Here is a 23,808-nt window from a genome sequence, read left to right as displayed (position 1 = left end):
TGTTGTGCTTGAATAGGAGTAGAGGGAGTGACTGTTGAGGAATTTCTTGCTGCTGCCAATTCCTCTTTGTCCTCATGTGGTATACATGCTTTCACATTAACTGTCTTCTCTAAATTTCCATCCCATGCTTCCTCTTCTATGAACTGCACATCTCTGTTGATTATGACCTTCTTAGTTGATGGATCGTAGAGCTTGTATGCTTTGGATTCATCACTATATTTCTCCCCCTTGCTGTCCAACTCCTTCCTCAACTCATCTGAGACATGTGCATACGCCACACATCCAAAAACTCTCATGTGAGTGACATTATGCTTTCTTCCACTCCATGACTCTTCAGGGACCACATTCTGACACTTTTGGTTGGACACCTATTAATGATATACGTTGCACAAGTGACAGTTTCAGCCCAATAATAATTTGGCAAATGCTTTGCCTTCAACATACTCCTTGTCATTTCTATAATTGTCCTATTCTTCCTTTCCGCGACACCATTTTGCTGAGGTGTATATCTTGTGATATCCATGCTCCCTGCAAAATTGAAAGAAATCCTTTGAGATGTATTCGCCACCTCTGTCAGTCCTGAAGACTTTGATGTAGTGTCCACATTGCTTCTCAACAAGAGCTTTGTATTGAAGGAAGTGCTCAAACACTTCACTTTTCTATTTTAGGAGATAGACCCATGTCTTCCTTGTGTAGTCATCTATGAAGGTCAATAAATAATGGCTGCCACCAATTGATGGTGTCTACATTGGTCCACATAAATCTGAGTGGACAATCTCCAAAGGTGTCTTTTCCCTTACTGACTTTCCTACTGGAAATGTCTCTCTATGTTGCTTTCCCAAGATACATCCTTCCCATAGGTTGTCCGGTTTTTCTATGAGTGGCAATCCCTTCACCGTGCCTTTTTTATGCAGCAAATTCAAACCTCCAAAGTTGAGATGACCAAATCTCAAGTTCCATAACCAATTTTCATCTTTGACAATTGCATCTTTTCTTCCATCCTCTTGTGAGTTCATTGATATTTGTGCTTGCACACCTTATTCTTTCAAATCTGATCTTATATTTAGGGGAAACATTCTATTGTTTTTCATCTGAACCTTTGCAATAAGTTGTCTTCTTGGAGGTCTATCCAAAATTATGCACTCATCAATTTTGAAAAGACATTGTATCCCTTTTGCATGAGTTGTCCAATGCTTATGAGGTTATGCTTCAAACCAGGGAAAAAGTAAACATCTAAGATGTACTTCTTCTCCCCCTTCTTTGTTAGGATATTAACTCTTCCTTTGCCCATGACAAAGACTTTGCTATCAGTCCCTAATGTCACTTCAGATTTCACACTTTCATTTAGATTAGAAAACATTTCTATGTTCCCTAACTTGTGGTTGCTACACCCTGAATCTAAATACCATATATCACTTTGTTTTTCTTGTGTTACATTACAAGCTAAAAACATGTTATCATGGTTCTGATTTTCTTTTGTGAAATTTACACTTGGTTTGTTACTAAAGTCATATTGCTTCTTTCTACATTCATTTGCATAATGACCATACTTCTTATAGTAATGACATTAGACTTGAGATTTATCATACCTCTAACCTTGTGCTTGATTTTGGCTTGGGTCTTGACTTGGATTTTGATTGCTGCCACTTCCACTTGAGCTTGAAGGGTTGCTTCTTCCACCTCTGTGTGGGCTTCTTCCTCTTCCTCTAGCATATGATCTTCCTTTGCCTCGACCTTGACCAAATGAAACTTGTGTTTTGAAGGCATGCTCCAATGAGGAGTTTGTTGCTCTATTAAGTCTATGTTCATGAGAAATCAGTGATGCATGAAGTTCATCCACTGAGAACTGTGAGAGATCCTTTGTCTCTTCTATGGCCACAACAATGGCATCAAACCTTGCTGGCAGACTTCTCAAAAATTTCTCAACTATTCTCCTTTTCTCAAGTGTCTCACCATGAGACCTGATTTGAGTAACCAACCAATTGCATGTGTAAAAAATGAGTCCACATTCTCAGACTCTTTCATACAGAGTGTTTCAAAATCTCTCCTTAGCATTTGTAGCTTTGTTGTCTTCATTTTTGCCATGCCTTGGTAGGCTCTCTGGAAGGTGTCCCATGCTTGCTTGGACTTCGTTGCTGCTGCAACCCTTGGGAAAATACTTTCATGAACTGCTTGAGACAAGGCATTGTATGCTGTTGCATCTGCTGGTTCTTGAAAACCATTCTCCACCAAATCTCAAATGTCTTGAGAAGAAAACAGGGTCTTCATTGTAATAGCCCAATAATCATAATTTTTCCCATTAAACTGAAGTATCTGAGGATTAGTCATGCTTGTGCTTCATTGTAATAGCCCAATAATCATAATTTTTCCCATTAAACTAAAGTATCTGAGGATTAGTCATGCTTGTGCTTGATGTTGCCATTTCTGGGTGAAAAAAAACTTTCTACTTGCTGGTAAACAAACTTCAAAATTATGCCCTCAAAACATTTTTTTTTAATTGCTAGTAAAAATACTTGTTTTTACACTAACAAATTCTACCCTTAGAAAAAATTTCACAGGGGCACATGCCGCAAGGCAAGTCAATTGCAACTGGACAAAGGCTTAATTAAAACACAGAAAATGACTCATGGCAAAACAGAGTAAAAGAAAAATGGTTGAAGTAAATCTAATTGTGAAAGTTTAAGACCATAACACAACAAACCACACTTTAAATTATATGTCAAAACATACCGAAATACATTCGCATGATAAATTGGAGGAGCTTCAAGTAAAAAAAAAAAGAATTCGCTCCACGGTTTTCTCTTTACCTTTCAGACTTTCACCCTCTCTCTCGCTCTCTAATTTGCAAATGATTTTTACATTCATATTTATCCTAACATGCATTTTTGACATTAATACATGAGAGAACAAATCATTAATACATAGTATGGGTGATTTTACATAATAATTGGTTTTCTGAACTTGTGTGTGTTGTGGAGTGTGGGCAACACTCACCGAGTAAATGTTTGCCCATATCTATTTACCAAAATTCATTAAATTCCTTAAACTCTCTGCTGTGTTGCAGAATGGTCGGCACTGTACTTCTGCTCTAACTTCAATCCTTTCGCCTGCAAACAAATTCGCAACTTGCAGAAGTTGATTGGGCAATTATGTTGGTTGTGAGTGTGTTTAAGACTGTGGTTGGGATTAATATTTCGGATTAATATTTCCAACAATTCTGGCATGTACTATTTGCAACAATTAATTTAGTATTGTGATTTCTTATTTGATAAACAACTTTGCATGCCATTGGCAAGGGTTTCTTATGTTAATTATTTTGGCATGTATTATTTAAAGTAGTTGTAGCACCAATGCCTTGTGTGTTCTCGTTATTATGTTAATTAGAAGTTAATTAGAACACTATAGTGTGCTAGATCTATTATAAATTTTAACCTCTAGAATGTTATATTAGTATCACAGCTGTGCTTCTGCTAGTCTAAGGGTTATCATGAATCATTTCGGTGGATTTCTGTCGGTGATACCGGCTGTCGCCCTAGATTGGTCGATTATTTTTAATTGGTTCCTACGGGTGGTTTGAGATTGGCTCGAGGACTGTCATACCGATATTACATCCTGAGCTTCCACAAGGGATATAGAGGCAAGTTCTGTAAAATTTGAAGGAAATCAGCTACGAAACTTAGTTTAGAGGAGGTGTTAAGACAAAAGTTTAATGAGGGAAATCTTTTTCTGTCTCGGGTTTGAGCTTTCAGAAACGATCCGGGCAAGTCTTGTACATTTTCATGGAAATCGGCTTTGGAACATAAAGGGCAGGCGTTTAGTACATTCTTTCTTTTGCGTTCATGAGTTTTCAGAAATCGTACTGGGCAAATCCTATGCATTTTTGAGGAAATCTAACTCCGGGACTTTGAAGGCAGGCACAATCATTTCTTGAGAAGGGGCAGAGAAACCGAAATAGGCCACTCAAACTAAACCGAACTGACATGCCTTTTGTAGATCGAGCGTAGGGGTCCGATCCACGTTTGAAAGAGCCAAACCAGGAGAAGAGCGCTCTTGTCTGACCAAGCCGTGGGGTTATACACCATCTGCCATTATTACAAGATCAGCGCTGGGTCGGTCCACTAATTTATAGATCTCAAAGCACAACCAATTTTGTGAACAAAGAATAGTGATGGCAGACCGAATTATGAGTTTTTCCAATAGCACACGAGCCAAGACACCCCTTATTGCTGATCCTGGGCAGTCGAGATTGAGCGGCCGATCGGTGGATGTGGTAAGGCAGTTAGCAATATCTTATGTAGGTAGACCTTCAGTGAGACCGCGGGCCCCTGCAGTCGACGTGGCCCTGAACAGACCGACCTGCTATCGAGCGCACAGGCTATGTCGGAATATGAAGGTTGACTACGCACCCTCTGGAGGAGGAGCGAATCTCCGTCACTCAGCCACCACCGTTGAGGAGCAAGTTTCCTCAGCGTGAAGGGCCGATTTGTTGTTAAGGCAGACTGGGCATAGTTTAGTGCGCAGGTTGCGCAGCCATAGCACTCCAATGCCAGAATTGAAGGTCAACCGGTCTTTCCCTGTGGCACCACCTGGATGCCCTTCATACACAGACCGACAACATTCATGGGCGCAACAATTGATTTGGTTACTTACCAAGGCCAATGGGCCATATCCTGCTGCACGGAGTTGACAGTAAAACAAGACTGTAAGTGTAAGGATCCAAAGGTAACAGAACGGAGTGTGTGAAGGCCAAAAGCCACCACGACAGCACCATAAGGTCGGAAGGCCATACATCTGCCAAATAATAATCGATGGGTGACACGCAACAGAAGGGGAAACATACCCAGCCACCCCGCAACATTTCGCAACTGAGAAATGGCCGAGCCAGCCTCTTCAAATGCCGTTGAGATGACCACAGAGATACGAAACACGTATATTGATCAACAAAGGCCCTTGATTGGATTTTAATGCCAGGGCGATATTCCAAATATTCTGATAGATATAAGTGAGTTCGAGTTCAATTAATTGTTATTGTTGCACATCCACTGGACCGCCAGAAAAGGATGACAGGTCTTTTGGCAGCTTACGAAACTTAAGACATTTCTATGGCTTCGAGTGAACATATTGTCAGAAAACAATCCTTGTTTTCAGTTGATATGTTTCCTCCATGCTATGATTGATAAAACAACTACTTATTTGATTGGAAACATAAGTAGCTGTTTTATCAATCATAGCATGGTATCTTAGTATGGAGGAAACATATCAACTGAAAACAAGGATTGTTGCAACTAAGGAAGAAGTATCAAATAACGACTAGTTTTGTGAGTTTGTGAAGTAGAAGGGACGACTTTCCCTTTTTTTGGTATTTTTCTCTGTCATTTTTAGCCAAAATTTTTATGGGCCGACGGGCCATGACCCTCGCTGGCCGTCCCTCGACCTCTGCCCTCCCTCAATCTCTGCACACATTAACCAAACATATACATATTTGGGCGGTCGACCCGGCCCATGCCCTATCCATTAAACAACATGCCGTATATATCTGGCTCGGCGGAATCGAACCCACCCAGCGACGTGGCCGGCTTGCACACATTAACCGAACATATACATATTTGGGCGGTGGACCCGGCCCATGCCCCATACATTAAACAACATGCCGTATATATCTGGCTCGGCGGGAATTGAACCAACCCGGCCACGTGGCCAGCCCGCACCACGGGGTGCCCAACAAACCTTAAATACTCAACCAACATACAACACTAACACTATGCGCAAACCAACAACGCCCCCATTTAATACGATGAGTTACGGAGCGTATGGGGCGGGCCGCCCAATGTGGACCCGATCCTCCCCCAAAATGAAATGCGGTTTTTCAAAAAGAAAAACTAATCGCGTGCTAATGTGGAGGGTCGGGGTTTGACCACTCGACCTCCTCCTTATTATTCAAAGTGTATACCAATTTGCCCAAACAAGCTTGTTTAGAAGCTTTGCCAAACAAATTTTATATAAACCCGTCCATTTGCCCAGTGTGTCCAAGGGAGAAGGAACCAGCAGCACGCATGCAAATCGATGCAGATGGAACCATGATCGCTATAAACACAGGGAGCGAATCATGATCCTTGAAATTTTCCCGAGGAGGTAATTTTTCTCCATGTCAGAATATAGTCAAGTTTATAGTCGTTTTTCACGGTTTTCTGTAGGGATTGCAATGGCCGGGGTCAGATTTGTCTTTTGAGTTGCAGATTTCCAGTCCACACATGGAGCAAAATCTTTGAGGAATCTAGGGGGAATCTAAAAGATTCCTTGAACCCCAGATTCTCAATTTCTCAGAATTCAAAAAATTGACAGTCGATTTTGCACTATTCGACACCACAAATTTGATGGTGTGTTCAGATTTTTCATTTGCTCATTCTATTCTTCAACCACTTTTCTAAGTGGAATGCAGGTGTTAGCATTCATGTGCGAGAAGTCATTCCATGAGAATCGACGCTGTGATATTGATGGTCTGAGCAGCTTCAGCAGTTTGACATCCGCTTCTCCAGAGGGCCCCTAGTTGTGAGGTATATGCAGTGTGTACATGTACTTCTTTTGCCATGCATTGTGTTGTACAAATCCCTGTTTGATGTTGATGAGGGATTTTGTTTATTACTTGTTTTCATGATTCCTGCTTGATGTGACGCATAATCGTCTATGTGATGTACTTGTTGTCATGATTCGTCATGTTATGTTTTGAGATCTCTTTGTTGTATGTTGATGGGATACTCATGTGTCTCTATGCATGTTGTGTTTTGAGATCCCTTTTATGCCACTTGGCAGGATAATCATCATGCATGAGTTTGTGTCATACTGATAGGAGTCTTTTGACTGAGAGTTCCTGTAGTGGAACATCTCTTGGCGCCACTCCTACGTAAGGGCATTTTCCTTGTATGATAGCGACATTATCACTATTGACAGCGCTTAATGCAGCAGCCTACACCATATTGACACCAGGCCCGGAGATGTAGTCCCTCCTGGACAAACTTTGTTATCAACAGCTTAGGTTTTTATGTCGCTGATGATTGTCATGTTCCTCTTCTTTACAACATGCAGAAGTATTCACTTATGTTATTTTTAAAAATACAATTTAACACATCACGAAAGTAAAAGGCCTTGGAAGGGTTCTTCATCACACCCAAACCTGGATCAAGTGGTATCAGAGTGATCTTTGCATGGATGTGAATTGCAAGCGTGAACAATGGTACGTGCAACGACAGAGGATGAAAAAGCGATGTACGAGACCATGCTCAACATTTCCAAAAGGGTGGAAATAATGTATGAAACTTTACAGAAAGAGACAGAGGAAAAGGAGCGATTGCAGCTTCAGTTGCAAGTGACGAAAGAGGCCATGGAAGAACTGAAGCACAACAACCAGAATCTTCAAACAAAGAACATTGAATTGACGATACGTCTACAAGAAGAGAAACAGGAGAAACAAAGTTTGCTACGACAGCTGCAAGCTAAGGACGAGGCCTTGGAAAAACTGTAGCGTGACCCATGTGAGGTAAAAAGCAATTCTCCGAATTCATGTATGTTTCTTGATGACAATTTCGCTGTTTTTGAAAATCATACCATAGGGATTGGCTCCAAACTGTTGAAGAAAATGGGGTATGAAGGAAAAGGCTTGGGCATTAATGGCTAAGGCATTTTCAACCCCATCAAAGTAGAAGAATTACCTCGTCAGACAGGACTTGGGTATGTCAGAAAGGAAGTTGGGGAATGCGTTGAGACAGCTAGCGAACCACCAACAAAAGATGATGAGAGGCCCTCATCAATTCTTTCCAAATCGACAGAGGAGGTAAAAGATGTTGATTTCCTTTCAGTTTCATCTTCACATAGTATGATTTCTGTAGGAAATTTGGAGATCCTAATTGCAGGGACAAACATGAGGGTCCTTACAAGGACGAGGCACGAGGAAGAAGAATGACTTGGTGTTAATAACCAAGGCATAACTTAACCATTGGAGGTTGTGCAAAGACCTCAATTTGCAGGCTCAAGATACACCAAAGGAGAATGCTCGAAGGTGTCAGATTCTTCCGAGACATCGTCGAAATCGTCGAGGAAAGAGAATGATGGGAAAACATCCCCATCATCCCATGGCAGTTTCCATTGCAGGGAAAGCGCTGAGGCAAACTCTCATCGCCATACTTACACCAGAGACGACAAGGAAAGGTATAACCAGACTCGACATTCGAATGTTCATTTCGATTATAATCATGTTGTTAAAGATGAACGTAAATCATGGAATCGAAAGACATGTACCTTTTGTGGATTACATAACCATACATTTTCTAAGTGTTGGAAAAGGATGGTAGCACACAAAAGGGTGAGGCGTGAAAGACCCTCTCGACAGTAAGTAAAGAAACATGTTAAGCAGATATGGAGGAAGAGAACCTATTGCAGTCATTGCGATAGAAGTGGCCATCAAAGAGCCATTTGTTGGAGGCTCCATCCAAAGTAGCGCCTTAAAGACAAAGGTTCGGTGCATGAGCCAGGTGAAACAATTGTTCAACCATCGAATGCACCATAAGGAGGCGACCCATTCACCTTGATAAGTGAAAAATGGTTTCTAGATATGTTAGTGTTTCATGGTCGTGCTTTTGTAAATAATTTGTTGCATTTTAAAATGTAAAAGTGATGACGTGTTTCCATCACTTGTTAAGAAACAATGATGTCTGGTCTTATTTTGTGTTGCAGGATAAACTGTGAAAGTGATGTCGTGTTTCCATCAGTTGTCAAAACAAAAATAGTGTTTGGCCTGATCTTTGTAAATCATGTGTTGCAGTGATGATGTGTATTCCATCACTTGTTGGAGCAACAATGATATGTTGGCCTTGTTTTTGTAGTTGGGGTATTGTGTCCATCTTGATGTAAACTTGACTACCGAGTGTGTGTTATAAACTCGTGGCAAGTATGGGATGCTTGGGTCATTAGTTGGTCATGAAAGTCAAGCATGTAATTTGCAAAACAATGTAATACAGGGTGCAGAGGTTGTAGGTGTTGGCTTATCGCTTAAGGCTCCGAAGAACAAAGGTGAAGGAGATGGAAGCGAGGTCTTTCAGGACGCTTGTGATGCAGATAAGGCATAGAAAAGTGACAGATTGTTTTCATACTTTTGGAGGACCAAAAGCTCCTCAGTGGGGAGGATTGATCTAGGTGGCTCCAGAGACACACATAGGACAAAGAGGGCTTATGAATGCTAAAAAATCAAAGTGATCGGAATGATTTTGAACCAGGGCTAGAGCGAAGATCTCGTTGTCCTGATCGTGGTGATGTGAACGGTTCGTCAAACCGAGTCTGTATGCGAAGGTTAGAAGTAGTCAAAGTTTCGTTGACTTTTCGCTGACTAGGCAGGCTTAAGGAGGCCACAATTTGGACAGAACCCGGCCACCTGATTCCGACCAGCCTGAGCCAGATTTCGGGCAAATTTGTGGCCCCGTTAATTTGTCTCCTTCGGTCCTTTTTCAAATTTTTAAAAATGGCTATTATTTAAAAAATAAAAATAAAAAAAATATATAAGTGAGATGTCGAGCCACCACCCCCGCCACCCCAAACCACATTACATTAAATCCAAATTTTTATGGGCCGATAGGCCATGACCCCCGCCGGCCCTCCCTTGACCTCCGCACACATTAACCAAACATATACATATTTGGGTGGTGGGCGGGCCACCTCCGGTGGACTCAACCCACGCCCCATCCATAAAATAACATGCCATATATATCTAGGCCGGCAGGAATCAAACCCGCCCGACCACGTGGTTGGCCCGCACCACGGGTGGCCTAACAAACCTTAAATACTCAACCAACAAACAACACTATGCGCCAACCAACAACGCCCCCATTTAATACGATGATTTATGGAGGGTATGGGGCGGGCCACCCAATGCGGACCCGAACCCCTCCCCAAAATGAAATGCGGTTTGTCAAAAAGAAAAACTACTTGCATGTTAATATGGAGGGTCGGGGTTTGACCACCCGACCTCCTCCTTACTATTCAGAGTGTATACCAATCTGCCCAAACAAACTTATTTGGAAACTCCGCCCACCAAATTTTATATAAACCTGTCCATTTTCCCAATGCGCCCAAGGGAGGAGGAACCAGGATCACACACGCAAATCATGACCGCTATAGAAACAGGTATCGGAACCATGATCCTTGAAATTTTCCCTAGGAGGTAATTTTTCTCCATATCGGAATATAGTCAAGTTTATAGTCGTTTTTCGCGGTTTTCTGCAGGGATCACAATGGCAAGGTCAGATTCACCTTTTGAGTTGCAGATTTCCAGTCCAACCATGGAGCAGAATTTTTGAGGAATCTAGGGGAATCTGAAAGATTCCTTGAACCCCAGATTCTCAATTTCTCAGAATTTAAAAAGTTGACAATCGATTTTGCACTATTCGACGCCACAAAGTTGATGGTGTGTTCATATTTTTCATTTTCTCATTCTATTCTTCAACCACTTTTCTAAGTGGGATGCAGTTGTTAGCATTCATGTGCGACAAGTCATTCCATGAGAATCGACACCGTGATATTGATGGTCTGAGCAGCTTCAGCAGTTTGACATCCGCTTCTCCAGATGGCCCATGGTTGTGAGGTATATGCAGTGTGTACATGTACTTCTTTTTCCATGCATTGTGTTGTACAAATCCCTGTTTGATGTTGATGAGGGAACTTGTTTATTACGTGTTTTCATGATTCTTACTTGATGTGACGCGGAATCATCTCTGTGATGTACTTGTTGTCATGATTCGTCATGTTATGTTTTGAGATCCCTTTGTTGTATGTTGATGGGATACTCATGTGTCGCTATGCATGTTGTGTTTTGAGATCCCTTTTATGCCATGTTGGTGGGATGATCATCATGCATGAGTTTGTGTCATACTGATAGGAGTCTTTTGACTGAGAGTTCCTGTAGTGGAACATCTCTTGGCGCCACTCCTGCGTGAGGGAATTTTCCTTGTATGATAGCGACATCATCTCTATGTACATCATCACTATTGACAACACTTAATGCAGCGGCCTACACCATCTTGACACCGGGGCCCGGAGATGTAGTCCCTCCTAGACGAACTCCGTTATCAACGACTTATGTTTTTATGTTGCTGATGATTGTCATGTTCCTCTTCTTTACAGCATGTAGAAGTATTCACTTATGTTATTTTATAAAATGCAATTTAACACATCACAAAAGTAAAAGGTCTTGGAAGGGTCCTTTGTCACACTTGGACCTGGATCAAGCAAGAACAAAGGTAATAAAACTTGTAGCAAGAATGAACTAAGAAGAAGAGGACTATGTTTTATTTGTAAGGGACCTTGGGCACTTAACCATTCATGTCCAGGTGATAAGGAGGCAACAAGGAAAGAACAATTAGAGACTCCTTCAGTTTATGGGGATTCATCCATAGTTGGGTTCACTGGTTTTTAGGAGAGCACCCATGAAGGATCCGAGCAGTTAAGTATAGATGGTGAGCAACAACACAATTTTTTTTCAGAGAGACTTGTAGGACAAGATGATGACAATCAATCAGCTTGACAAAGTACATTGGGTAAGGAAGGAGGTAATTCCTCCTAATGATGTGGTAGTTGAGTCCATAGATATCCAGGAAGACATCCATAAAGAGTATCAGCAATCAAGTGTAGATAACAGTCCACCAGTACATCCATATTTGACAACTAGAGAGGGTGGACAACATATTGTCCCCACACGTGGAGAAGGCCAAGAAGAATACATTCAAGGAGAATCAAGTGAGGAGCCGATAACAATAAACCAACATGATGAGCATGATCATGTGGGGCAACATAACAAATATAGTATGTAGGATGAGCCATTTCTGGAGAGTCAGTAAAAGGTTCACGCTGGAGTTATGATAGTTGAGCATCCGGTGCAGACAGATACAGAGGCATTCAACAAGGCACCCATTAGGGGATTTTTGAGGTCTAAAATGGGCCTCCTAAGGAAATTATAAAATAATAGTGGAAATAATAAAATAAGATTAGATTACATCATCAAATTTTAGAGGAAAAAAATAAAAAGCTATTTTTTCAACTTATCTCCCTATGGGTTTACTCAAATTTCGAGCAGAAACATTCGTTGGATGCAGAATTTGATTCCTCATCTAAGGAGTACCCATGCTACATACTTTCAATGGATCCCATTACATGAACAATGAGAAATACATGAAAAACGTGATTGCAGAATTTGATTCCTCATCTAAGGAGTACCCATGCTACATACTTTCGATGGATCCCATTACATGAACAATGAGAAATACATGAAAAACGTGATTGCAATCACGTTTTTTCATGTAGCAGGGTCCATCGAAAGTATGCAACATGGGTACACTTCGGATGAAGAATTAAAATTTTCATCCAACGAGTACTCCCACTCGAAATTTGAGTAAAAATGTAGAGAGATAAGATGAAAATATGAGTTGAAAAAATAGTTTTATTATTTTATTATTTTTTAATATTTTTACTTTTTTACTCCAAAAATGGTGAATCATCCCCCATGGTTGACATCATCATCTTGAATCATATTGGTTCTTATAAAATTTATTTTGGTTGTACATTTTTCTTAGGAGGCCCATTTTAGACCTCAAAATTCCCCTAATAAGAATTGTGAGTAGAGGAATTTCGGAACAAGATCATGCATTTCAAGACAATTCTTATGATATTGAAGCAGAGAGTCTGGACAGTTTGAGACATTGTCTTACAGGAGAATAGGAAAATTGAGGAGCTCATGAGGGTAAGTGTTGAATCAACAACCAAGCTGTCTAGTGTTGATTAATGACTCAAGTCCCTCATAACGCAATAAGAGAAGTATGGTTGGGAGTTCCAGAGCAGCACTCTACAGGAGTACATAGATAAAGCTTGTAGCACTACCAACCCACCCTTATGCATTAGGGAAAGAAGGACAAATTTCTCGAAATGGATCATGTTGGGTGACCGAGTGGATGAGCATGAGTTGAGCATCAGGCAACATCAACATAGTATAATTATTCCATGTTTATGAATTCCTACATTATATCCTTCCCACAGGATGGATTGGCGAGAGATTATGATTTGGAACTCTATCGATGGGATGATTCTTAGGAGGATACCCTTAGCCAAGGGCATATTGTAGCTTGGGCCCTTAAGCACAGGTAGTGATGGAAGGCTGAGATGGTATCATAACCCACAGATCCCAGGACTTAGGTGGCATTCACATCGAGGTGAATCTATTGATGGCAGGATTGGTCGGAGGATTGTTTGGGATCCACGTATTGAAGGATACATTCAAGTTCATTTAGCATGGAGGCATGGAATAACACACTAGTCTGTATGGGATCCACGTATCAATATATATATGCTTTTGCTATGGATAGAAGTGGATCGCTTGAGGGAAAACAATCTTTGGGCAGAAGGATTTGTAATATTCCCTTTTCTTGATGAGCTCAAAATGGACAGAATCTGCCCATGGTATTTACCATGGGATTTTCCCATAGTATTTGTCTTCTTTTTTCAAGGGAAAATAATAAAATAAGGTCTCTAGAGAGTCCCACAAGCGTATTTAAGGGTATAGGAGTTAGGCATTTGGATCGTCTTGAGTTATCTATCTATTTTGTCTTTGTTGAGAACTTGGCAAAGCCAGTTCTAGTTTGATCCTAGGGATGAAAACGCTGTGGGAGTAATTTGTCTGGTGGATCCATCCAGAGTCTACAATTGTGCTTTAGTGTTGTGATTTTTCATTTGATGAGCAATCTTGCATGCCATTGGTGAGGGTTTCTTATGTTAATTATTCTGGCATATATTATTTGCAATAACTAATTAAATAAAGTGGCTGCAGTTCCAGATCCCTTATGTGTTCTCATTTTTGTTGGAAGCTTATGTTAATTAGAACAATGTAGTGTGTTAGATCTATTATATTTTTTAACGTTTGGGATCTTACACATCTAAAACAAATCTACTTAACCTTTTAAAATAACATACGGTACAAGAAATAAAAAATTTTATTTTTATTTTTACAAAATTATATCAATATTTACCTATTTTCCTCCCCTTTACTTTCAATCTCAAAAAAAAAATAAGTACATATAATTTTTTTCCCTATCATCTATATCATCTTCAATATTGTCACATTTGTCCTCATACCATTGTCTACTCATTTTAGTCTCCTTCTTATCATCTAATTGACTATTTAGGCATAGCTGGGTATAAATAATTTTATGGCACGTCTTCATTCCATTTTGCCTACATGTTACAATTCAAATGACAATCCTATTCTTATTCTTGATTATTTTTTTACATTTTTTTTTCTATAAAGTATTAGGTTAAAGAAAATGACTTCTGAGCATAATGACATGTGAAATAGGAATATAATTATCTGTTTCATGTGATTCTTGATTTATGAGATGAGATATTTATATTTTTTTGAACTAACCAATCATAATTTTCATTAATGAATAAGAAAATTATATTTCATATATACATTATACTGCATTAAAAAATAAGCTAAACAACTATTAAGAAGAAAAAGAAAATTATATTTCATATATACATTATACTGCATTAAAAAATAAGCTAAACAACTATTAAGAAGAAAATAAAAAACAGACATGTAGAAAGCCCTTTTTATGTCTAGCAATATATGTCTATCACCATAGATACATGCAAAATATAAATAGCAAATACAAACATATCTCCCCAGTCACTTGGGATTTTTATCTAAGAAAACAAAAAAGAAAGTTTTGTAGTTAGTCAGGTTATATATCCATGTGCAGGCTCTCTATGAAAGACCTGTGATAATATTCAGAAGTGTTTTCATCTATCTGCTCCAGGATCTTCCAAGTGTCTAAAATCTGTGTAGTGCCCGCTTTAGATAGTGTACCTCCAAGTGTATCTGCATGAGAATTTATTTCCTTGTAAATACGACAACATGAAATCCGATCAAAAACATGTTTTAATTGTAAGATCTCTTCAAAGATTGGGTGCAGTGTGTGCATGTGACATCTTTGAGCTGAGAGACTCATTCTACAACCCAGTATGAAAGGATGTGTAAGTTTGTCTGTAGGTTCGTTCATCTTGTTGACATATGCGGCTTTAAAATAAAACTAAATTATGTTCTAAATAGAAAAATAAAGTAAGCTATAATAAAAAAAATCCTCTAAAATAATTAGAAGTAAAATAAAAAATAAAAAACACAATTTCATATTAAAAAAACATAATATAGGTTATCAATAAAATATTTTAATATTAACTAACATTGACATATACTTAAAATATATATATTATGATAATTTTATTTTATTTATTTTTATTTTTTATAGTTAAAATATTTGCTCATATATATTCTATATAGCATTAAAAAAATTAAACATTTTATTTTGTATTTTAAGGAGGTTTACACATGAACATGAAAAATTTAATTTAATCCTTGTTGGTTCATGTCAGCGGTATTTAATATGGATTTATGCTAAAGTAAACTTAGATGAAAATGATATACTTATAAAAAAAAAACCTTAAAAGTTTTTGCATATTGATTCTAAAGGCTACAAAAATATAGATTTGATTAATATATATATTCCTACAGACTACTGGCATGGACCCTGTGACTCGAAGATATGTATGGGACATCATTGAGGATGCGAAGAAGGATCGGGCCATTGTTTTAACAACTCATTCAATGGAAGAAGCTGATATACTGAGCGATAGAATAGCCATCATGGCCAGAGGGAAGCTACGATGCATTGGTACTTCAGTTCGGTTGAAATCCCGCTTTGGGACTGGCTTTGTCGTAAATGTAAGTGTGCAGAAAGAAAGCACAATAAATAATTCCTTGCAAAAAGAAGATAGTGGACATCAGAGGGAGCCAATTAAAAATTTCTTTAGAGAGGTAAGTACATACATTCTTTAATCTGCTCTCTAAAACAATGGTTAACAAAACTTCCATCTCTAATTCAATAAATATTTGGTCAATGTTACTTGGCAGCGTTTGAATGTAGAGCCAAAGGAAGAGAACAAGGCCTACATAACATTTATCATTCCCCGTGAAAAGGAGGAAAAGTTGATGGTATGTATTTAAAATGATCCATGTTACTTTTGTACTGTTCCTTTTCCGTCCACTCTATCGCGTAGAAGCTACTTTTGTTTAGTGAAAGCATACGCTGAATTCCAGAAGCTTTCAATTCCAAACTTAAAATATTTTAATAACTATCACAACCTTATGGTAATACAAATGATCAAGTAGCCTAATAACTATTTTGAAATTGACAAGAGAAGTGTGCCATCTATTTCAGGATTTCTTCTCAGATCTGCAAGATAGAGAAGAAGAGCTAGGGATTTCAGACATTCAACTGAGTCTTGCGACTTTGGAGGAAGTTTTTTTGAATATTGCCAGGCAAGCAGAAGTCGAGACTGCAGCTGCTGATGGCAACTTTACTACACTGAATTTACCCTCTGGAACCATAATTCAGGTTTGTCATCCTTTTCCAATGTGTTTTTGTGTTTTGATTGCAAGTAAAGAAGGAAAATCATTATGAAAGTGTCCATCTCTCAGTGACAATGCACATATATATTCGCTCAACCGCATCAGGTAATAACAAAGCTAAATGACAAAATGTCAGACTAACAACAAAAGCCCTAGCCTGTAGACATCGTAGTCATCAAAGAACATACATCTAGAGGCAACAAGGCTGAAAACCTGAGACACAAGGAAACTCTTTTACAATACAGATGACTGCTAGGATAGGTAACCAAGATCATAATGAACCTCCTGCACAAACACAACCCAGGGCTAGGGAAGGTTGCCTAGTAGAGGAAACCAAGAAAGAATTCTAATCCGACTTCATCTTTCAACTCTGTCATAGGGTCAGAAGGGTAGAATTAATATGCTTGTGCACGTGGGCTAAGGTGTATAACTAGAGCCACAAGAAAAAGCACCCCAGAAGAAAAAAATATGATTTTGCATAGGTCACAAACAATTTTTGATAGATGAACAGAAGAAGAAACCACACAATAGCACAATATGGTATGATCTGCTGCTTAGTAAATTGCATTCATTCAATTTCTTAAAGCTACACAATCAAATAGACTCAAAACCACTAAGAATAGATATATTTTAATCTTAGCTCACGCATATATCACTGACACTTCCTAAATTTGAACTCTAGCATGGTTGACACATACTAAATTTAGATTGTATATAAATTGCCTAAAACTGCATGCTGACTGAGTGTAACTCAGAGTAATTATCTCCAACACTCTACCTTAATTACGACCACTAGTGCCTGCTCATCTAAGTCTCGGCTAAGCTACAATACTTGAAATCAAGTCAAAAACTTGTTTTACTTCTGCATAGTGCAGGTTGTTCCCAGCGCTATGCAAAAATGACCCTCAAGTTACAAGGTGGCTACAAGTAATATATCTTGAAGCATAGATGAGGTTGTTCATGAAGGGCATGTACTTGTGGAAGTAGTGATGAAATTTTGGAATTATGAACTCTTTTAGCTCAAATCATGTTGCTTTCAACTTTCAAGTAGGTTTTGTAGAGTGAAAAGAGTTCTAAGACAATTTATGATATATATCAAGTTAAAATAGGTCAAGTAGGTTGTAAGGTATTGTCCACTCCCTCTTAATGCATGCCCTTGCACAAAAGTAAGTTATACTCTTTGAAAATTTAATTTATTGTTACAATTACTGGTTATTATTCTCCTCTCTTTTCAGATTATTTGTCAATCAAAACACTTCCGGAAAATATTGAATAAAACATAACTGCAACTTCACTGAAAATAAATAACTATAAGAACTGAGAAAATTATGTGCACACACAAATAATGAACACTGGTATTTTTGGACACAAATAATGAACACTGGTATTTTTGGACAAATGTCCCTGCAAAAATGTTTTGTCCCCAATTAATAATTTTGTTAAGGAAATTCTCAATTTTGCAATTTTGGCGATTAATATAATATTTGATAAATAAAACTTAGGAGGAATAAGTTGTGGAGGCTCAAATTTAATTTTGATAAGAAATAAAGGTTGCACTTAGGAGAAAAAGGAAAAATTAAAGTGAAGTTAAGATGTGGGGGTTACTTAAGAAGGAAATTGAACTCCCTAGGAGAAATTGAACCACATGAAAGAGGGGTCAAGCAAGGGGGTCGAATTGGTGGAGCCCACAAGGATGGTTGAGAAACAATTATAAAAGGAAGGGAAGAGCCTCATTTTGGATCATCTTGCCATTTCATTTTCAGAATTGGAGAGTTTGCTTGAGCTGTTTAGTCAATTCAACCAATGTTGTTTAGCACAAGGGATTTCGAGGCTGAAATTCTAGCTCTTCTTTAGGGGACTTCTAGTGCCACTCAAGGAGAGAGATTGTGGGGAGACGTTAGTATCTTGTGTGGGATTCTTGCAATATTTACTTTAGCTTGCGCGAGTTTCTGGAGATCACAGTGGAGGATTTCTCTGGGATTTGAGGAGCTAACATTTTTTATCTTCTGGGCTAGCTATTTTGTGGATATTTTCCTTTGAGGAGTATAAGTTGATTTTGGGAAATTTTTAGGCTGGAAGTGTTGGAGATTTGTGGGCTGAATTTCTTCTTCTTTGGGTCTGCGCTGGGGTTTACTGGCTATTTTCTGCGCTGGGGTTGAACAACATTGTTGTGCCAGATATTGGAGTTGATTTTCACTGGGAGTTTGAGGAAGGAATTTTGTTGGGTTTTGGAGGAGTTTCCCTTTGGGAAAATTGTGCATTTTTCTGTAGATCGATTTTTGTAGCTCACTGGCAGACTGAGAGGGGGCTACACATAGTTTTGGGGCTTCAGTGACTGGTGGATTTAGCTTGAGAATTTTCTGGGTTTTGTTGGAATCAATTTGAGGAGCCTTCCCCTAATTTTTTTGATTTTTTGGAGCATTATTGAGGGATCATTTCAGAGTGTTCCTCCAACAATAGCAACAACAACAATAATTTTCTGGGCAGTGCGTTTGGACAAATTGGGCCTATTTCAGTTCGATTTTTCTTGGATATTCACCTCGGTATTGCATGCTTTCCATAGGAAGCCCATGTTCTATCAATCTACTCTATTGTACTCAGCTCTAGAGAAATTGTAATAAAATGGCTCAGATTTGTTGCTGCTATTATATGGTTTACTGATCTATTTTTGCTTGTGTAAAATTTGTTCTTGCATGGTTGTATTTTCTTGCTATATCTTTGTGCATTTTTTTTATATTCATTGTATTTCTTAGTTTGGGATATTACAATGGTATCAGAGCATGTTCTTGGTCAACTAAGAGAACAAGAGAAGTTGATGTTTATACCCTTTATTGGAATGGTCTATCGTACCAAAGGCAGAGGCAGAGGTAGAGGAAGAGAACAACAGAAGAGGAGAGGAACTTGATCATTTTTCGGATATAGAACTTGATAATGCTAGAATACACATGTAGGGACAGGATGGAAATGGAGGGAATGAACAACCTAGACAAGGAGGGCAAAACCGAGTTATGGAGGAGTTGTTGAGAATGAATCTGTAGATGTTAAGGCAAGGTCAGTTAATGATGGACATGATGCAGCAAATGATGGGTCTTCAAGTTCAGAACCAGCCTGACCATGAGCACAATGGTGAGGGAGGTTCCCAAGCAGGAGGAGGAAGTCATCATACAAATGAACGTCCATTCTAGCAGTCGCATAATTTTACACATGGTCGGGATAGACCTCCCACTATGCCACAGTTCTTGGATGAGTCAAAAAGGGAGAGGGAACCAAACCCTGTTGCAAAGTTGGTACATTCCATGGAGATAGGGATTGATGAGCATGAGGGGTTAGATCGTAGGATTCGACGTTCCATGTCTCTTGGGGAGTTTATTCACCTTAAGGGGAGACGCAGGGAAGGTCACACTTTCGTATTTTGATGGGTCAGCCAGGTGCTCAACTAGAGCTTGGGTCTAGAAGCTTGACACTTATATTTGAACCCCATGCAAGAGATTGATGCTATACGATTTTCCACCTTGCATTTAGAGGGAGATGAAGAGAAGTGGTGGTAATATGGCTTGACCACTCTTGGATACATACACATCACCTCCTATAATGAGTTTACTAGGAGGATGGTTGAGAGGTTTGATAGGAAGGATCCAAAGTTGCATTTCAGGGAGTTGGCACATTTGAGACAGATTGGTAGTCCTGAGGCGTATATAACAGAGTTCTAGCATTTGGCCATCATGGTTATAGATATTTCAGAGACCCGACTGATCATGTTGTTCATTGAGGGGCTAGTTGATCCCTTACGTGGTTGGGTGAGGGCTTATAGGCCTACTACACTACAGGATGCCATTTCAAGGGCCAGAGATATGATTGATGCCTTGCCTAAAACCAAGGCCCCTATACTTGTTAGGCACATTACACACCAAGTTGGATGCGACACTAGATAGGTGCATAGAGATGTTGGGCGAGGACAGTTGGATGATGAGACTAGGAGGGACCTCTAGAGGAGGAAATTGTGCTTCACATGTCAGGAGTCGTGGGCACCGAGGCACAAGTGTGCCAAGGGCAAGGCACATTACATTAGGTTATATTCAGATAGTGAGCCCGATGATGAGATGGAGTAGTAGATTAACACAGGAGATGGACGACCCATTCCATGGGAAGTAGGCCACCACCACCACCATCACCGCAGGGAGGAGGGCCGCTCTTTCCTATTAGAGGAGTTATTGCTTTGCTTCAATGAGTCCTGAAGTATTTGACCCTACGGATCAAGGATATAGTGTAGGGACAACATGCTTCGATAGTAGTAGACAATGGAGCTACCCACAACTTTATTGATGCTCATATGGTGGAGTGGAGAGACATACACACAGATACTTATGAGGGATTTTCAATGCTTGTGCCAACAGATCGGACTATATAGTCCACTAGATATGTTCCCAGCTTGACCCTGACCATGGGCAATTATTCAATGATGGATCATTTCTTTGTGGTTGATGTGCCAAACGCCAATGTGGTGTTGGGTGTTTAGTGGTTGTATTCTCTAGGACGTGTCACCACTGATTGGAAGAATTTAGAGATGGACTTCATTAGACTAGATGGGAGACCAGTATTATTGAGGGGCATGCACTCATATCTACCACAGACAATATCAACACATAGGATGGAGGCTGACTTGAGGAGTGGGGACATTGTATGGGAAGTAGAGTTGTGCATTTCTGAGAAAGGGAAGCGGCGACAACCACATCCAGGCATTTTGGAACTACTAGAGAAGCATCAGGCAGTGTTTGGTGACACTCCCCCTAGGGCGTCCACCAGATAGAGGGTTTGAGCATACTATAGAGCTGGAGGAGGGTGTTCATGCAGTTATCACTACACCCTACAAACATCCCAAGGCCTATCGAGATGAGATAGAAAGAGTCATACATGAGTTGCTGCCTTTGTGACACATCAGATCTAGTTCTAGTCCCTTTGCTTCTTTAGTTGTGTTGGTGAAGAAGAAGGATGGGATGCTTCGCATGTGTATCGATTATAGGTCCCTGAATAAGAAGACATTGACCGATACCTGATTCCGCGCATTGATGACTTGATGGATGAGCTTAGAGGAGCTAAATACTTCTCTAAGATAGATTTGCGCTCAGGATATCATCAGATTCAGGTGAGGGAGTAGGACATCCTGAAGACTGCATTTCGATGTCATTATGGGAATTTTGAGTTCTTAGTGATGCCCTTTGCGCTAACCAATGCACTGGCTACTTTCCAGTCTTGTATGAACCATGTGTTCTGCAAGCAGTTGCGTAGATTTGTGCTGCTATTTTTCGATGATATTCTGATTTACAACAGGACATGGGAGGAGCATTTGCAGCACTTGGAGGAGGTCTTGTGCATCTTGGAGGAGCAACAATTCTATGCCAAGATGTCCAAGTGTGAGTTTGGTTTGACAGAGATGTTATATCTGGGACATGTGATTGGAGAGGATGGAGTCAGGGTCCATCAGGAGAAGATTCAAGCTATTTTGGATTGGCCTACACCTAGGAATGTGACGGAGTTGCAGGGTTTCCTGGGCATATGCACTAACTATAGGCGGTTCATGAAGGGATTTTAACAGTTGGTAGCACCCCTCACAGACTTGATGAAGAAGGGGGCGTTTGAGTGGGCGTTTGAGTGGATAGATGTGGCACAGGATGCCTTTGAGCACCTCAAGGGAGTGATGACCAACTTCCAGGTTTTGGCTTTACCATATTTTTCACGGCCCTTTGTACTAGAGTGCAATGCATTTAGAGAGGGTATTGGAGTAGTGCTGACGCAGGGAGGCCACCCGATTTCATTTGAGAGCCAAAAGTTGTAGCCCCATGAGAGATTGTATCCTATCTATGATAAGGAGATGTTGGCCATAATGCATGTGTTGGCCAATTTCGACAGTATTTGGCGGGCAACAGGTTCAAGGTGAAGATTGATCACAATAGTCTTCGATTCTTTTTGGAGCAGAAGGAGCTTCAGGAGAGGCAACAAAAGTGGGTGAGTAAGTTACAGGCCTTTGATTTTGAGATTGAGTATGTCAAGTGCAAGCATAATGTGGTAACAAATGCACTATCTAGGAGGCCCGCAACACTCTCACTTATGGACATCATCTAGGATTTGAAGGCGTAGCTACTAGTAGAGTACTCCAAATATCGACATATATGTGAGATCTTGGATGGTACTTTTGGGGATGATAGGTATCGGGTGATGGATGAGGTCATATATTAGAAGGACATGATATACTTGGTTCCAGGCTCACAGTTGAGGGAGAAGATTTTGCATGCGGCACATGGATCACCTATAGCAGGCCATGAGGGGATTTTCAAAACCTACTAGGTCATTAGAGGGTGTTTTTCTTGGAGAGGCCTCAAGGAGGATGTTCGAAGTCATGTATATGAGTGTGATGTTTGTCAGAGGAATAAGGGGGAGCAGACATATCCAGCTGTTCTACTTCAGCCACTTCCGATTCCAGAGAGGAAGTGGGAGAGCGTGTCTATGGATTTCATCACTTGAGTTCCAATTGTGTAGGGGCGTGATTGCATATATGTGGTTGTGGAAAGACTGACCAAGTTTTCTAATTTCTTCGCCATTCCTTCCAGATCCTTAGCATCACAGTTAGCCGAGCTCTTCTTTAGAAAGGTGTTTAGGTTGCATGGTATTTCCAAGACCATAGTCAGTGATCAAGACGGTAGATTTATGGGGGGGTTTCAGCAGGAGTTATTCAGATTGGTGGGCATCGAGCTCACTCCTAGTACTAGCTACCACCCCTAGACAAATGGGCAGACTGAGATTGTGAATAAATGGTTGGAGGGGTATTTGTGGAATTATGTGATGGGGTAGCAGCGTGTATGGGTGAAGTGGCATCACATGGGAGAGTACTGTTAAAAGACCACTCAACATATGTCTATCGATATGTCACCTTTTCATGCTCTTTATGGTTATGATGTGTTATCATTTGCTGACATGATTTTTGGAGACACTCAAGCCTTTGGGGCAAAGGATTGGATACAGGAGAGCCATGATATCTTGAGGAATCTCAAAGACAACCTGTAGACAACACAAAACTAGTACAAGATGTATGTAGACATGCACCACGTGGAGAGGCATTTTGATGTTGGAGACTTAGTGTTCTTGTGTCTCCAACCATACAAACAATCCACATTGAAGCAGAAGGGAGTTGAGAAGCTCAAAACCCATTTTTATGGACCATATAGGGTGATTAGGTGAGTTGGGTAGGTGGCTTATGAGCTAGAGATTCTTCTAGGAAGCAAGGTGCATAATGTGTTCCATGTATCTTGCCTTAA

General features: G+C 39.9%; 1 protein-coding gene across 1 annotated transcript in view; it reads left to right on the top strand.

Moving 5' to 3' along the window:
• LOC149182192 (ABC transporter A family member 2-like) overlaps positions 1 to 23,808 on the top strand; it is a 209,667-nt gene that overhangs the window by 120,788 nt on the left and 65,071 nt on the right. The window contains exons 13-15 of the mRNA XM_089418483.1: positions 15,602 to 15,904; positions 16,001 to 16,081; positions 16,308 to 16,484. Coding sequence (XP_089274609.1) covers positions 15,602 to 15,904; positions 16,001 to 16,081; positions 16,308 to 16,484 — 561 coding nt within the window. The remainder of the gene's footprint in view (positions 1 to 15,601; positions 15,905 to 16,000; positions 16,082 to 16,307; positions 16,485 to 23,808) is intronic.

The sequence above is a fragment of the Pinus tabuliformis genome, chromosome 3_2 (genome assembly GCF_031772625.1).
Source record: "Pinus tabuliformis cultivar Carrire ecotype Pingquan chromosome 3_2, CPIR1, whole genome shotgun sequence".
NCBI classification, from domain to species: Eukaryota; Viridiplantae; Streptophyta; class Pinopsida; order Pinales; family Pinaceae; genus Pinus; species Pinus tabuliformis.
This window is presented reverse-complemented; position numbering and strand designations above follow the sequence as displayed.